This window comes from Tamandua tetradactyla, chromosome 16 (genome assembly GCF_023851605.1).
Source record: "Tamandua tetradactyla isolate mTamTet1 chromosome 16, mTamTet1.pri, whole genome shotgun sequence".
NCBI lineage: Eukaryota > Metazoa > Chordata > Mammalia > Pilosa > Myrmecophagidae > Tamandua > Tamandua tetradactyla.
Window position 1 is genome coordinate 19427808 of NC_135342.1, and position 13211 is coordinate 19441018.

The 13211-nt window shown below is 39.9% G+C and overlaps 1 protein-coding gene and 1 pseudogene across 3 annotated transcripts in view; one reads left to right on the plus strand and one right to left on the minus strand.

Moving 5' to 3' along the window:
• Window positions 1-13211, plus strand: part of LOC143659032 (uncharacterized) — a 146173-nt gene that overhangs the window by 32134 nt on the left and 100828 nt on the right. The window contains exon 1 of one of the 3 annotated variants that reach the window (XM_077131538.1): window positions 661-2547. The exons of the other annotated variants lie outside the window; for them this stretch is intronic. Within the exon in view, the coding sequence (XP_076987653.1) occupies window positions 2533-2547 (15 nt within the window). The 5' untranslated portion in view covers window positions 661-2532. Of the gene's footprint in view, window positions 1-660; window positions 2548-13211 lie in introns of those variants that run through there. 3 annotated transcript variants of the gene reach the window in all.
• On the minus strand, window positions 11946-12792 carry LOC143659033 (uncharacterized; annotated as a pseudogene).

Here is a 13211-nt window from a genome sequence, read left to right on the forward strand (position 1 = left end):
GAAGGGAAGGAGATCCTGAATAGTTAAAAAGGATCCTAAAAAAAGAATGAAGTAGGAGAATTAACACTTTCTGATTTTTAAATTTATTATAAAGCCACAGTGGTCAAAAGAGCATGGCACTGGCACATAGATAGAAGTATTGACCAATGGAATCAAATTAAGAGTACAGAAATAGACTACCAAATCTATGGTCAATTGATGCTTTTTAATTTAATTTATTTTGTATTATCAAAGTGAAGCAGCATACAAACATGAACATTCTTAATGTATAATCATTCTGTGTATGGTATATAATCAATGGCTCACAGTATTATCACATATTAGTATATTAATCACCATGATCTTTTTTTAGAACATTTGCATCACTCCAGAAAAAGAAATAAAAAGAAAAAAGGAAAACTCAGACAGCAAAACTTTTACCCCTCCCTCTCATTGACCACTGGTTTTGCCATCTACTCAATAGATTTTAACCTTTGTTCCCCTATTTTTTCTATACATCCCTTAGCACTCCCTTTCATTGTTCACTAGTATTTAATCTACTCAATTTATTTTAACATTTGTTCACCCTATTATTTATTTTTAACCTTTATTTTATAATCATCAGTTAATATTATAAATGAAAGGAACATCTGACACAAGGTTTTCACAATCACATAGTCACATTGCTAAAGTTGTATCATTATACATTCATCTTCAAGAAACATGGTTACTGGAAGGCAGCTCTACAGTTTCAGGCACCTCCCTCTATCTCTAATACACTATAAATTAAAGAGGGGAGATCTATAAAATGCATAAGAATAACCTCCAGGAAAACCGCTTGACTCTGTTTGAAATCTCTCAGCCACTGACACTTTATTTTGTCTCATTTTTCTCTTACCCCTTTCTCATGAGAAGAAATTCTCAATCCCTTGATGCTGAGTCCCAGCTCATTCTAGGATTTCTGTCCCATATTGCCAGGGAGATTTACACCCCTGGGAGTCATGTCCCATGTGGGGGGGGGCAGTGAGTTTGTTACCATGTTGTCTGAGAGAAAGATAGGCCACATCTGAGCAACAAAAGAGGTGCTCTGTGGGTGACTCTTAAGTCTAATTTTAAGTAGGCTTAGTCTCTTCTTTGCAGGGATAAGTTTCATATGAACAAACCCCAAGATTGAGGGCTCAGATTATTTATGGGCTTGTCCATACTGCTTGTGAGAATATCAAGAATACTCTAAATGGGGAAGTAGAATTTTCCCCCTTTCTCACCATTCCCTCAAGGGAACCTTGCAAATACTTTTTTATTCACTGTTCAAATCACTCTGGGATTTATCAGGGCATCACTCTGGACAAACCTAAAAAATCTTATGCCCTATTCAAGGGTCTATGTACTTATGGTGTTCAATTAAACTGTCCATATAAGTTATATTAGGAAATGTACTAGTCATAATATAAATTTTGTACATGGTCAGCTGATTTTTGACAAAGGCCCTGAAACCCACTGGACTGGGTCAAAATAGTCTTTTTAATAAATGGGCATGGAAGAACTGGTTATCAATAACCAAAAGAATGAAAGAAGACCCTTACCTTACACCCTATACAAACATTGACTCAAAGTGGATCAAACACCTAAACATAAGAACTACCACCATAAAGCCTCTAGAAGAAAATGTAGGGAAATATCTTCAAGACCTAGTAATAGGAGGTAGCTTCCTAAACTTTACACCCAAAGCATAAGCAAGAAAAATAAATAAATAAATGGGAACTCCTCAAAATCAAATGCTTCTGCACCTCAAAAGACTTTGTCAAAAAGGTGAAGATGCAGCCAACTCAATGAGAGAAAATATTTGAATATCACACATTGGACAAAGGTTTGATATTCTGTATACATAGAGAAATCATACAACACAACAAGAAAAGAGCAAACTACCTAATTATAAAATGGGCCAAAGATATGAATAGGCATTTTTCTGAGGAGCAAATACAGATGGCTCAAAAGCACATGAAGAGATGCTCATTTTCATTAGCTATAAGAGAAATGCAGATCAAGACTACAATGAGATACCACCTCACACCTATAAGAATGGTTGCTATTAAACAAACAGGAAACTATAAATGTTGGTGAGGATGTGGAGAAATTGGAGCACATATGCACTGCTGGTGGGAATGTATAATGGTGCAGCTGCTATGGAAGACATTTTGGTGGTTCCTTAGAAAACTAAATATCAAGTTGTCCTATGACCCAGCAATAACACTACTTGGTATATACCAAGTATATACCCTGAAGAGCTGAAAGCAGTGACACAAACAGACATTTGCACACTGATGTTCATAGCAACATTATTCACAATTGCCAAAAGATAGAAACAGTCCAAATACCCATTAACAAAATGTGGTATATGCATATGATTGATTATTATGCAGCAGTAAGATGAAATGACATCCTGAAGCACATGACAAGATTTATGAGCCTTGAGGACATAATGCTGACTGAAAGAAGCCTGATCCAAAAGGATAAATACTATAAATCTTAAATCCTCCAAAGGAGCAAAAGAAAATGACGAGGTTTCAGGTAAATTGAGTTTCAAATTTATCTCTTAAAATGACATCTCTTTTCTAAAGATTAGATGCATTGTTTTTTCTTCTTTGTGAAAGATAAATAGGACAACAGGTATTTGTTAGGTGTGTGTTACTTGCTTTTATTTACTTTATTTTTTTGTTTTTGTGTTTGGTTTATGTTTTGTTTTTAGCATTGGTTTGTATCATCTTCTGTTCACACGTGGTAGAGCAAAAATTTATAGATATCAAAAAATGAAATTAAAACAAAACCACAGTATCATACTGCTTGCCAGTGAACTATTTCTCTGCTCTGTAAGAACAGTTAAAGGAAGTCTTTAAATGGAAAAGAATGAGAACAGAAAGAGGCTTGGGCCTTCAAGAAGGAAGAAAGAACAATGGAATGGTTAAAAAGAGAGTTAAATACATAGACTATCCTAGTCTTGAGTTTTTCTAGTTTCCTGGTTGAAGCAAAACTGATAACATTCATTAACTGATGTGTTTCTAAATGTAGGTAGAGGAAATATTTAAGAAAATTTTAAGTGGAATAGTGTAAAGGAAGTTATAGGGAAGTAAGATTCTTAGACTTCCCTTGAACTGATAAAATGTTGACAACTGTAGACTGTAATATGTATATATCATGTAGTACTAGAGCAACTACAATTAAAGCTAAAAAGATATTCAAGAGAAGGTACAAAGATAGTAGAGAGAAACCCCATGTACCCTCCACCCTGTGTCCCCCATAGGTACATCTTAAGGTTCTATAGTACAATATCAAACCCAGGAAATTGATGTTGGTATAATGTGCATCTACAGCTCTGTGTCATTTTAGCACATGTGTAGATTTGTATAACTACCACTTGTAGTCAAGATGTAAAACTATTTCATCACCACAAAGACCTCCTCCTGTAACCCCATTATACTGACACCCATACTCCTCCATCCACCATCCCTTATCCCTGGCAATCACCAACCTGTTGACCATGTCTAAAATGTTGTCATTTTGAAATTGTTATACAAATGGAATTAAACAATTTGTAAACTCTTGAGATTGGCTTTTTTTCACTCAGTATATTGTCCTTAAGGCCATCCAAACTGCATGTATCAATAGTTCCTTTTATTGCTGAATAGTATGCCATAGTCTGAGGTGCCACAGTCTGTTTAACCCTGAAGAACCTGGATAAATTCTAGTTTTTCACTATTTCAAATGTAGTGGCTATAGACAGTCATGCACAAGTTTTTATGTTGTTTTTCATTTTTTAAAGCTTTTTTATTGTATAGTATAACATATATACAAAGCAAAGAAATAAAAAAGCAATAGTTTTCAGAACACTTCAAAAAGTGGTTACAGGATGGATCTCAGAGTTTCTCATGGGCTACCATATGATCCTCTCATATTTTTCCTTCTAGCTACTCCAGAATATAGGAGGTTAGAGTGCTTAAATGCTTTTTTATCATCACAATTGACTGGTTTTTTTCCTTCTTTTTTTTGTGAACAATAACATATATACAAAAAAAAGCCATAAATTTCCCAGCACAGCACCACAATTTTTTCTAGAACATATTTCAGACTTTGACATGGGTTACAATTTCACAAATTTTGGTTTTTTCTTCTAGCTGCTCTAAAATACTGAAGATTAAAAGAGACATCAATTCAATGATTCAGCATTCGTGTTCATTTGTTAAGTTCTATCTTCTATGTATAATTCTACCATCACCTTTGATCGTTCCATACCTCTCATTGGGGTTATTTGGGCTAGAGCATTCTAAATTTTTGATATTGGAAGGGTCTCATGTGCAGGTCTTTGTGTGGATGTATTTTTCTTTCCATGAGATAAATGCCTAGGAGTGTGGTTGCTGCTAGTGTAGTAGGTGTCTGATTACATTTTTATATTGATTTAGCCACACATGCCTTCTTTTGATTAATGTGGCTAATGTGACCAGTGAACTGAATTTTAGATTTCATTTCATTTTGAATTGATTTAAATGCACATAGCCACATGTTGCTGGTAACTACTACAATGAACAGCACAATTCTAAGGAGTTTATGTGCCTTTATTTAATCTGTAGAGTATCTTCTGAGGTGCGTACCTTTCTGCAGATGAAGAAATTGAGAGTTTAAGGAATATCTTTGTCTGAGATCACATGGTTGGTAAGAGGCAGAGCTTTGGAATTAAACTGAGGTATTGTGTTTTGAGAAACTTTGATATTAGCTTCAACCCTCTCAGTGCTCTTATAGATGGTGTCATGGTCAGGTTCATGTGTCAACTTGGCCAAGTGGTGGTACCTGTTTGTCTGGTTGGGCAAGTACTGGCCAGTCTGTTGCAAAAAGGACTTTCATAGAATTAAATCATGATCACATCAGCTGCATCCACAGCTGATTCCATTTGTAATCAGCCAAGGGGAGTGTCTTCTGCAGTGAGTGATACTTAATCTAATCACTGGAAGTCTTTTAAGGAGGATTCAGAAGAGACTGGCTCTCTTCCTGCTTTGGCCAACAAGCCTCTCCTGTGGAGTTCATCTAGACCCTCCATCAGAATTGTCAGCTTCACAGCCTTGCCCTATGGATTTTTGAGCTCTGTGTTCCCACAGTTATGTGAGACACTTTTATAAATTTTATATTTGTGAGTGTTTCCTGTTGATTCTGTTTCTCTAGAGAACCCTAACTAATACAACGTGGTACCAGGAGTGGCTCCTAAGAAACAGAATCTTTAAAATGGATTTTTATGAATGGTTTTCTACTCTGACTGGGCTCAAAGGCACTAAGGACTCTGATTCCCATAATCAGAATGGCACTCCCAATCCATGGAGTGAGTTGGTAAGAGATAGTGAAACTATCACCATTCAATTCTCCTAATGTGTCACTTGTATGAAACCAGGTTCTGGGGGATAATGTTTTTGCCACCTTAATAGAGTTTTGTGGAAATAATACATATAGAGATGTTGGATACACTGGATGCATTAAGGAATGAAAGGGATGGACTCAAGGCTTCAACAAAGAAATTTAAATGTTGTCTGACAGATGTAGAAGTTTCTATGAGTATCCTGAAGGAAAATCTTATTTCCTGTAGCCGTAGACTTAAGATCTCCAAAAATCAGACTAGATTCTTATTGTTAGAGTAGGAACTTTACAACATAAACTGAAATCTCAATGTTGCATGGTGTCTGCAAATAAAGTGAGGGCATTGATTGGAAAGGAGAGGGACCCTGAAAAATGGGATGGTGACGTATGGATTGATGATGATGTTCGGGGTGAAGTTGAAACCCTCAGAGTCTTCTCTAGATAACCATGTAATAGTCTGCCCTGAGGACATAACTGCCCCACCTCTAGCCTGCCTTGAGGAGTTGGCCACCCACCTCCTCCTGAAGGGATTAGCCCTAGAGTCATTAATCCTGTTTCACCAGATGAAACTGCAAATGAAGGTGTGGAAGCAAGTGGCTTGGAAGATATTTCTAATTCTTTTCATGACCCACCCCCACCACCTCTCATTTCTTCCAGACCTATAACTAGACTAAAGTCCCAACAGGCCCCTAAAAGTGAGGTACAAAGTATTACACATAAGGAAGTACATTATACACCAAAAGAAATGTGTGAGTTTTCCAATTTATATAGACAGAAATTAAGGGAATATGTGTGGCAATGGATTTTAACAGTGTGGGATAATGGTGGGAGGAATATAGGGCTGGATCAGGCTGAATTTATTGATATGGGCCCACTAAGCTGAGATTATGCATTCAATGTTATTGCTTGAGGGGTCAGAAAAGGTATTAACAGTTTGTTTGGATGGTTGCCTGAAACATGGATCAAAAGGTGGCTGACATTACCTGAGCTTGAAATGCCAGAACTGCCCAGGTATAATGTAGATGAGGGGATCCAGAGGCTTAGTGAGATTTTAATGTTAGAGTGGATTTATCATACAAAGCCTGCTCTTACACCCCAGGAATGTCTGGAGGCTGCACCTTTTACCAGAATAGTGAGAAATAAATTTGTGAGACTAGTGCCATCATCCCTGAAAATCTCTGTAGTTGCACTTCTCTGAAGGTCAGGTATTACTGTGGAAACTGGTGTCACTGAGCTGGAATCCTTAAACACAATGGGGATGACTGCATCCTGAGTTGGCAGAAGTCAGATGGCAGCACAGATGTGGCTATTATAATAGACAGGAAACTCAAAGCAGGAGTCAAAATTATATGACTTGCAGAGATCTGTGGCATTGGCTAGTAAATAATGGGGTACCTAGAAATACAAAAGAAAGGCAGTCTACTAAATTCTTGTTTGAGCTGTATAAACAAAAGTGTTCTAGATCAAGTGAACAGAAGTCTAACCTGAATTACAAAAACACAGAGGCATAGCCTCTTAATCAATTTCCAGACTTGAGACATTTTACAGACCCAGAGCCCCTTGAATGAAGGGGCAGCCAGGACCCTTTGGAGAGAACCCTGTTACACAGCCATAAATTTATACTGTTAATCTTCCTCCAAGCCTTCCCCAAGGAGACTGATAGCCTTTTGCCAGGGGAACTGTGCCTTGGGGATTATTAGACACTGGTTCAGAAGTGACGTTAATTTCAGGGGACCCAAAACATCACTCTGGTCCACCAGTCAGAGTGGGGGCTTAAGGAGATCAGGTGATCAATGGAGTTTTAGCTCAGGTCCATCTCACAGTGGGTCCAGTGGGCCCCTGGATCCATTCTGCAGTTATTTCCCCAGTTCCAGAATGTATAATTGGAATAGACATGCTGAGCAACTGGTAGAATCCCCACACTGGCTCTCTAATTCAGGCAGTGAGGGCTATTATGGTGGGAAAGGCCAAGTGGAAGCCACTAAAACTGCCCCTACCTAGCAAAATAGTAAATCAGAAGCAATACCGGATTCCTGGAGGGATTTCAGAGATTACTTAGTCACTCTTAAGGACTTGAAGGATGCAGGGGTGGTGATTCCCACCACATTCCCATTCAGCTCTCCTATTTGCCTGTGCAGAAAACAGATGGGTCTTGGAGGATGACAGTGAGCTATTATCATAAGCTCAACCAGGTGGTAACTCCAATTGCAGCTGCTGTTCCAGATGTGGTATCATTGCTTGAGCAAATCAGTACATCCCCTGGTACCTGGTATGCAGCTATTGATCTGACAAATGCTTTTTTCTCAATAGCTATTAGTGAGGACCACCAGAAACAGTTTGCTTTCAGCTGGCAAGGTCAACAATATACTTTCACTATCCTACTTCAGAGGTATATCAACTCTTCAGTCCTATGTCATAATCTTGTCCACAGGGACATTGATCATTTCTCCCTCCCACAAGACATCACACTGGTCCAGTATATTGATGATATGATGTTGATTGGACCTGCTGAGCAAGAAGTAGCAACTACTCTAGACTTATTAGTAAGTCATTTGCATGTCAGAGGATGAGAGAAAAATCCAACAGAAATACAGGGGCCTTCCACCTCAGTGAAATTTCTAGGTGTCCTGTGGTGTGGGGCATGTTGAGATATCCCTTCTAAGGTGAAAGTTAAGTTGCTGCATCTGGCCCCTCCTATGACCAGAAAAGAGGCACAATGCTTAGTTGGTCTCTTTGGAGTGTACCAGCAACATATACCTCATTTGGGTGTGCTACTCTGGCCCACTTATCAAGTGACCAGAAAAGCTGCTAATTTTGATGGGATCTGAACAAGAGGAGGATCTGTGACAGGTCTAAGCTGCTGTACAAACTGCTCTTCCACTTGGGCCGTATGATCCATCAGATCCAATAGAAGTGTCAGTGACAAATAGAGATGCTGTTTGGAGCCTTTGGCAGGCCCACATAGGAGAATCACAATGCAAACCCTTCGGATTTTGGAGAAAAGCCTTACCATCTGCTGCAGATAAGTACTCTCCTTTTGAGAAACAGCTTTTGGCCTGCTACTGGGCCTTAGTAGAGACTGAACACTAGTCCATGGGCCTCTAAGTTACCATGAGACCTGAGTTGCCTATCATGAGCTGGGTGTTGCCTACCAAGCCATAAAGTTTGGCATGGGTTGCAGTGCTATATTGTAAAATGGAAATGGTATATATGAGATAGGGCCAGAGCAGGTCCTGAAGACACAAGTAAGTTACATAATAAAGTGGCCCAGATGCTCATGGCCTGCACTCCTGCCACATCACCTTCTCTTTCCCAGACCAGAGCTATGGCCTCTTGGGGAGTTCCTTACAGTGAATTGACTGAGGAAGAGAAAATTTGGACCTGGTTTACAGATGGTTCAGCACAATATGCAGGTACCACCCAAAAGTGGGCAGCTGCAGCACTACAACCCCTTTCTGGGGAGTCCTTGAAGGACAGTACTGAGACAAAATCCTCCCAGTGGACAGAACTTCGAGCAGTGCACCTGGTTGTTCCTTTTGCTTGGAAGGAAAACTGGCAAGAGGTGCATTTGTATAATGACTCCGGGGTTGTTGCTAATGGTTTGGCTGGATGGCCAGGGACTTGGAAAGACCATAATTGGAAAATTTGTGACAAAGAAGTCTGGGGAAGAAGTATGTGGATAGACCTTTCTGAGTGGGCTAGAAACATGAAGATATTTGTGTCTCATGTGAATGTGCACCAGAGGGTGACTTCAGCAGAGGAATGTTTTAATAATCAGGTGGATAAGATGACTCATTCTGTGGATACCAGTCAGTCTCTTTCCCCAGCAACTCCTGTCATTGTCCAATGGGCTCATGAACAAAGTGGTCATGGTGGTAGGGATGGAGGTTGTGCATGGGCTCAGCAACATGTACTTCCACTCACCAAGGCTGACCTGGCTAAAGCCACTGCTGTGTGCCCAATCTGCCAGCAGCAGAGACCCACACTTAGCCCCTGATATATCACCACTCCCTGAGGTGGCCAAGCAGCTACATGGTGGCAGGTTGATTACATTGAAGCACTCCCTTCATGGAAGGGGCAGCGATTCATTCAAACTGGAATAGACACATACTCTGGATATGGGTTTGCTTTCTGTGCACACAATGCTTCTGCCGAAACTACCATCTATGTGCTTACAGAATGCCTTATCCATCATCATGGTGTTCCACACAGCATTGCTTCTGATCAAGGAACACACTTCACAGCAAATGAAGTGCAGAATATCCCATTGCTCATGGAATTCTCTTGTCTTACCATGTTCCCCATCATCCGGAAGCAGCTGGATTGTTAGAACAATGGAATCACCTTTTGAAAACTCAATTATGGTGCCAACTAGGTGGCAATACCTTGAATGGCTGGAGTAAGGTTCTGCAAGAAGTTGTATATGCTCTGAGTCAGCATCCGCTGTATGGTGCTGTTTCTCCCATAGCCAGGATTCATGGGTCCAGGAACCAAGGGGTGGAAATTGGAGTGGCACCACTCACTGTTAACCCTAGTGATCCACTGGGAAAATTTTTCCTTCGTGTCCCTGTGACCCTGGGCTCTGTTGGCCTACAGGTTTTAGTTCCAAAAGGGGGAGTGCTTCCACCAGGAGAAACAACAATGATTCCATTGAACTGGAATCTAAGACTGCCACCTGGTCATTTTGGGCTACTCATGCCCCTGGATCAACAGGCCAAGAAGGGAATTATATTACTGTCTGAAGTGATTGACCTTGACTATCAGGGGGAAATAGAACTGCAACTACACAATGGAGGTAAAGAAAAGTTTTCTCAGAATATAGGAGGATCCTCTAGGGCGTCTTTTAGTACTACCATACCCTGTGATTAAAATCAATGGAAAATTGCAACAACCCTATCCAGGCAGGACTACCAGTGGCCCATAAAATTCAGGAATGAAGGTTTGGGTCACCCCAACAGGAAAAGAACCATGGCCAGCTGAAGTGCTTGCTGAGGGTAAAGGGAACATGAAATGGGTAGTGGAAGAAGGTAGTGATAAATATGAACTTTGACCACATGATCAGTTACAGAAACAAGGACTGTAATGCTGTTTTGTTCAGGTTATACTATTTAAGTTGTAAGATATCAAGTTTAAGAATGAATATTACCCAAGGACTTGCACCCTATTCTGGAGAGATTTAATGTGTTTCCAGTTATATGCAGGACAGCTGAAAGAAAAATTGTGTGTTTTATTGATTTTTATTTAGAAATTACATATGGTTTAAGGTGATATGTATAGCAGCCATGTTGACAAGGGGTGCCCTGTCATGGTCAGGTTCATGTGTCAACTTGGCCAAGTGGTGGTACCTGTTTGTCTGGTTGGGCTGGCCTGTCTGTTGCAATGAGGACATTTCATAGAATTAAATCATGATCACATTAGCTGCATCCACAGCTGATACCATTTGTAATCAGCCAAGAGGGGGTGTCTTCTGCAATGAGTGATGTTTAATCTAATTACTGGAAAACTTTTAAGGAAGAGACAGGCTGTCTTCCTGCTTTGGCTGGCTAAGTCTCTCCTGTGGAATTTGTCCAGACCCTCCATTGTAATCACCAGCTTCGCAGCCCTCCCTGCAGATTTTGGACTCTGTGTTCCCACAGTCATGTTAGACACTTTTATAAATCTTGTGTTTGTGAGTGTTCCCTGCTGATTCTGTTTCTCTAGAGAACCCTAACTAATACAGATTGTTGTCACATGTAGGTGTCATGTGCCTTGAGAACACAGAGGATGATTTGTATAACTCTCCAGGAAGGGTGACTGAAGGCCTCTTGCCTTATCAAAGGGTAACAAAGTGACATTCCCAGGTTTAGTGAATATATGAGTGGGAAAGAAATGATGGAAATTATCAGACCCTGTTAGAACTAAGTTGACTCAAGAGTTCTGGACAATTTGGTAGTATCTATCCAACTGTGAAATGTGTGTACTCTGTGATTAAAGAGTTACAGTTCTAGGGGACTTATTGTAGGTGTACTCATGGGTGACAACAAATTAAATATACAGGGATCATTTTTTTTAGTAGTGAAATCTTTTATTATCAACTAAAGTAAATGGTATCTGTTATACAACATGGGTCATAATTGTCTATAATGAGATTTATTATAATTTAATATAGATCATTTATAAATGCAATTTATTTACTAAAAAGATTCCACCTTTCTTTCTATACAATTTGCAAGACTATACTGAAAGCAGAATATATGTGCACAAGTCTATAAAGAGTAGATTTAGGATATGGGAAATGTTTGGCAAGTTACTTTCAAAAAAATGTCTGCCACAACTGTGCATTTATATTGTCATCCTTTTTTCTTTATCATATTTTGATGCCTGCCTGCTTTCCACTGACCCAAACAATAAAGCATTTTTTAATTAGTTGAAATTAGGGAAGGACTACACCTTCTAGAAAAGAAGGAAAAAAAGTTCTATTGGTTTGAGATTTCAAATCCCCCCAAAACCAAGAACAGTATCTTTTTAGGACAAAGCTGGGATTGAGACAGAGTGTGAGTATGTGCTGGCAGCATCCCTGTGGATTCAAAGCTTCAGTGGACTGGGAGTGCTCCAGCACATAACTTACTGAACTGTCTTGCCACATTTTGCACTGGTTTGATTGGGTTAAATTCAAAAAGGAAAAGCTCAGATTCATTCCATTCTTCTGGAACTCTGTGATAGCGTTTAATAACACCCCACTGGGATGTCTTTCACATATTGTATTCTGAAATTTCTTCAAGTAATTGTTAAATGATACAGGGTCTGATTGTTCTATAATATTCATACCCATTTTATCTTGATGTCCAGTGGATCTATAAATCTTCCCCTAGGATTCAGTAAGTGTAACTGTAACAGAACTTTTGACCCCAATGGCAGAAATCAGAGAAAACCACTTATTAGGATCTGCTAGATATTTACTGAAGAGTTTTCCAAATTCCTGTTCTTTTGACTCACCTGGAGCTCCAGCCACTATAGGAGTAATGGTAAATGAATCCTTATGTCTTTCCATGGCTTTACTACCTGTGTAAGGCAAAAGCATTTCAATACTGTGTTCATCTTCATCATCTGTCTGCAGAGATATGTGTTCAAATATTCCTGTCTTCCATGGTTCTCCATAAATCTTTTGATCAATACAAAGGTCATAGAAAGGTGTCCTATATATATCCATGCTGGAAAGTGCACATTGAGAGAGGGGCACATGATGGGAAGGCCCAAGGATGAAAATTCTCTGGTTAATAGATGGATCCACTCATTTGTAAGCATGGGCAGCACAAGACTCACAGTACATATATCCTGCATGGGGTGCAATAATGGCTCTAGCAGGTCTTTTTGTAGAATGTGCTTGTGAAAACCAACCTTCTAGCTGTGCATTCAGCTGAGGTCCTGAGGCTGTGTACCAGCTCCTCACATGATGTCTTAGATCCTGTGCCACCTATGGTGCATGAGGATGAATGAGGAGGCAGCAGCGAGAGGAGATTCTCTGTGAGGGGAAAAGACACTGGGAGAAGGTGGCAGCATGAAGGGAATCAGGCCAGCCCAAGAGGAGGAAGAGGTGGTGGTGACCCAAGAGAAGGAGGGAGAAGTGGTGGCAGCTGGGCAACAGCAGGAATAATCACCACAAACTCATGGCCACTGGAAGATCAAACCTGTGGTGAACTCACCAAAGCCCAGAATGCCCTGGCCCTGGACCCCAGAATTGTCACTGCTCCCCAGCCTGCAGTTCTAGTTCTTCCCAGAGGTTATGTTTTAGTTGCACAAACTTTTGATGTGATTTTGGAAAAGTCATGTGTGGAATATAGAGAAAGAGGAAATTACGT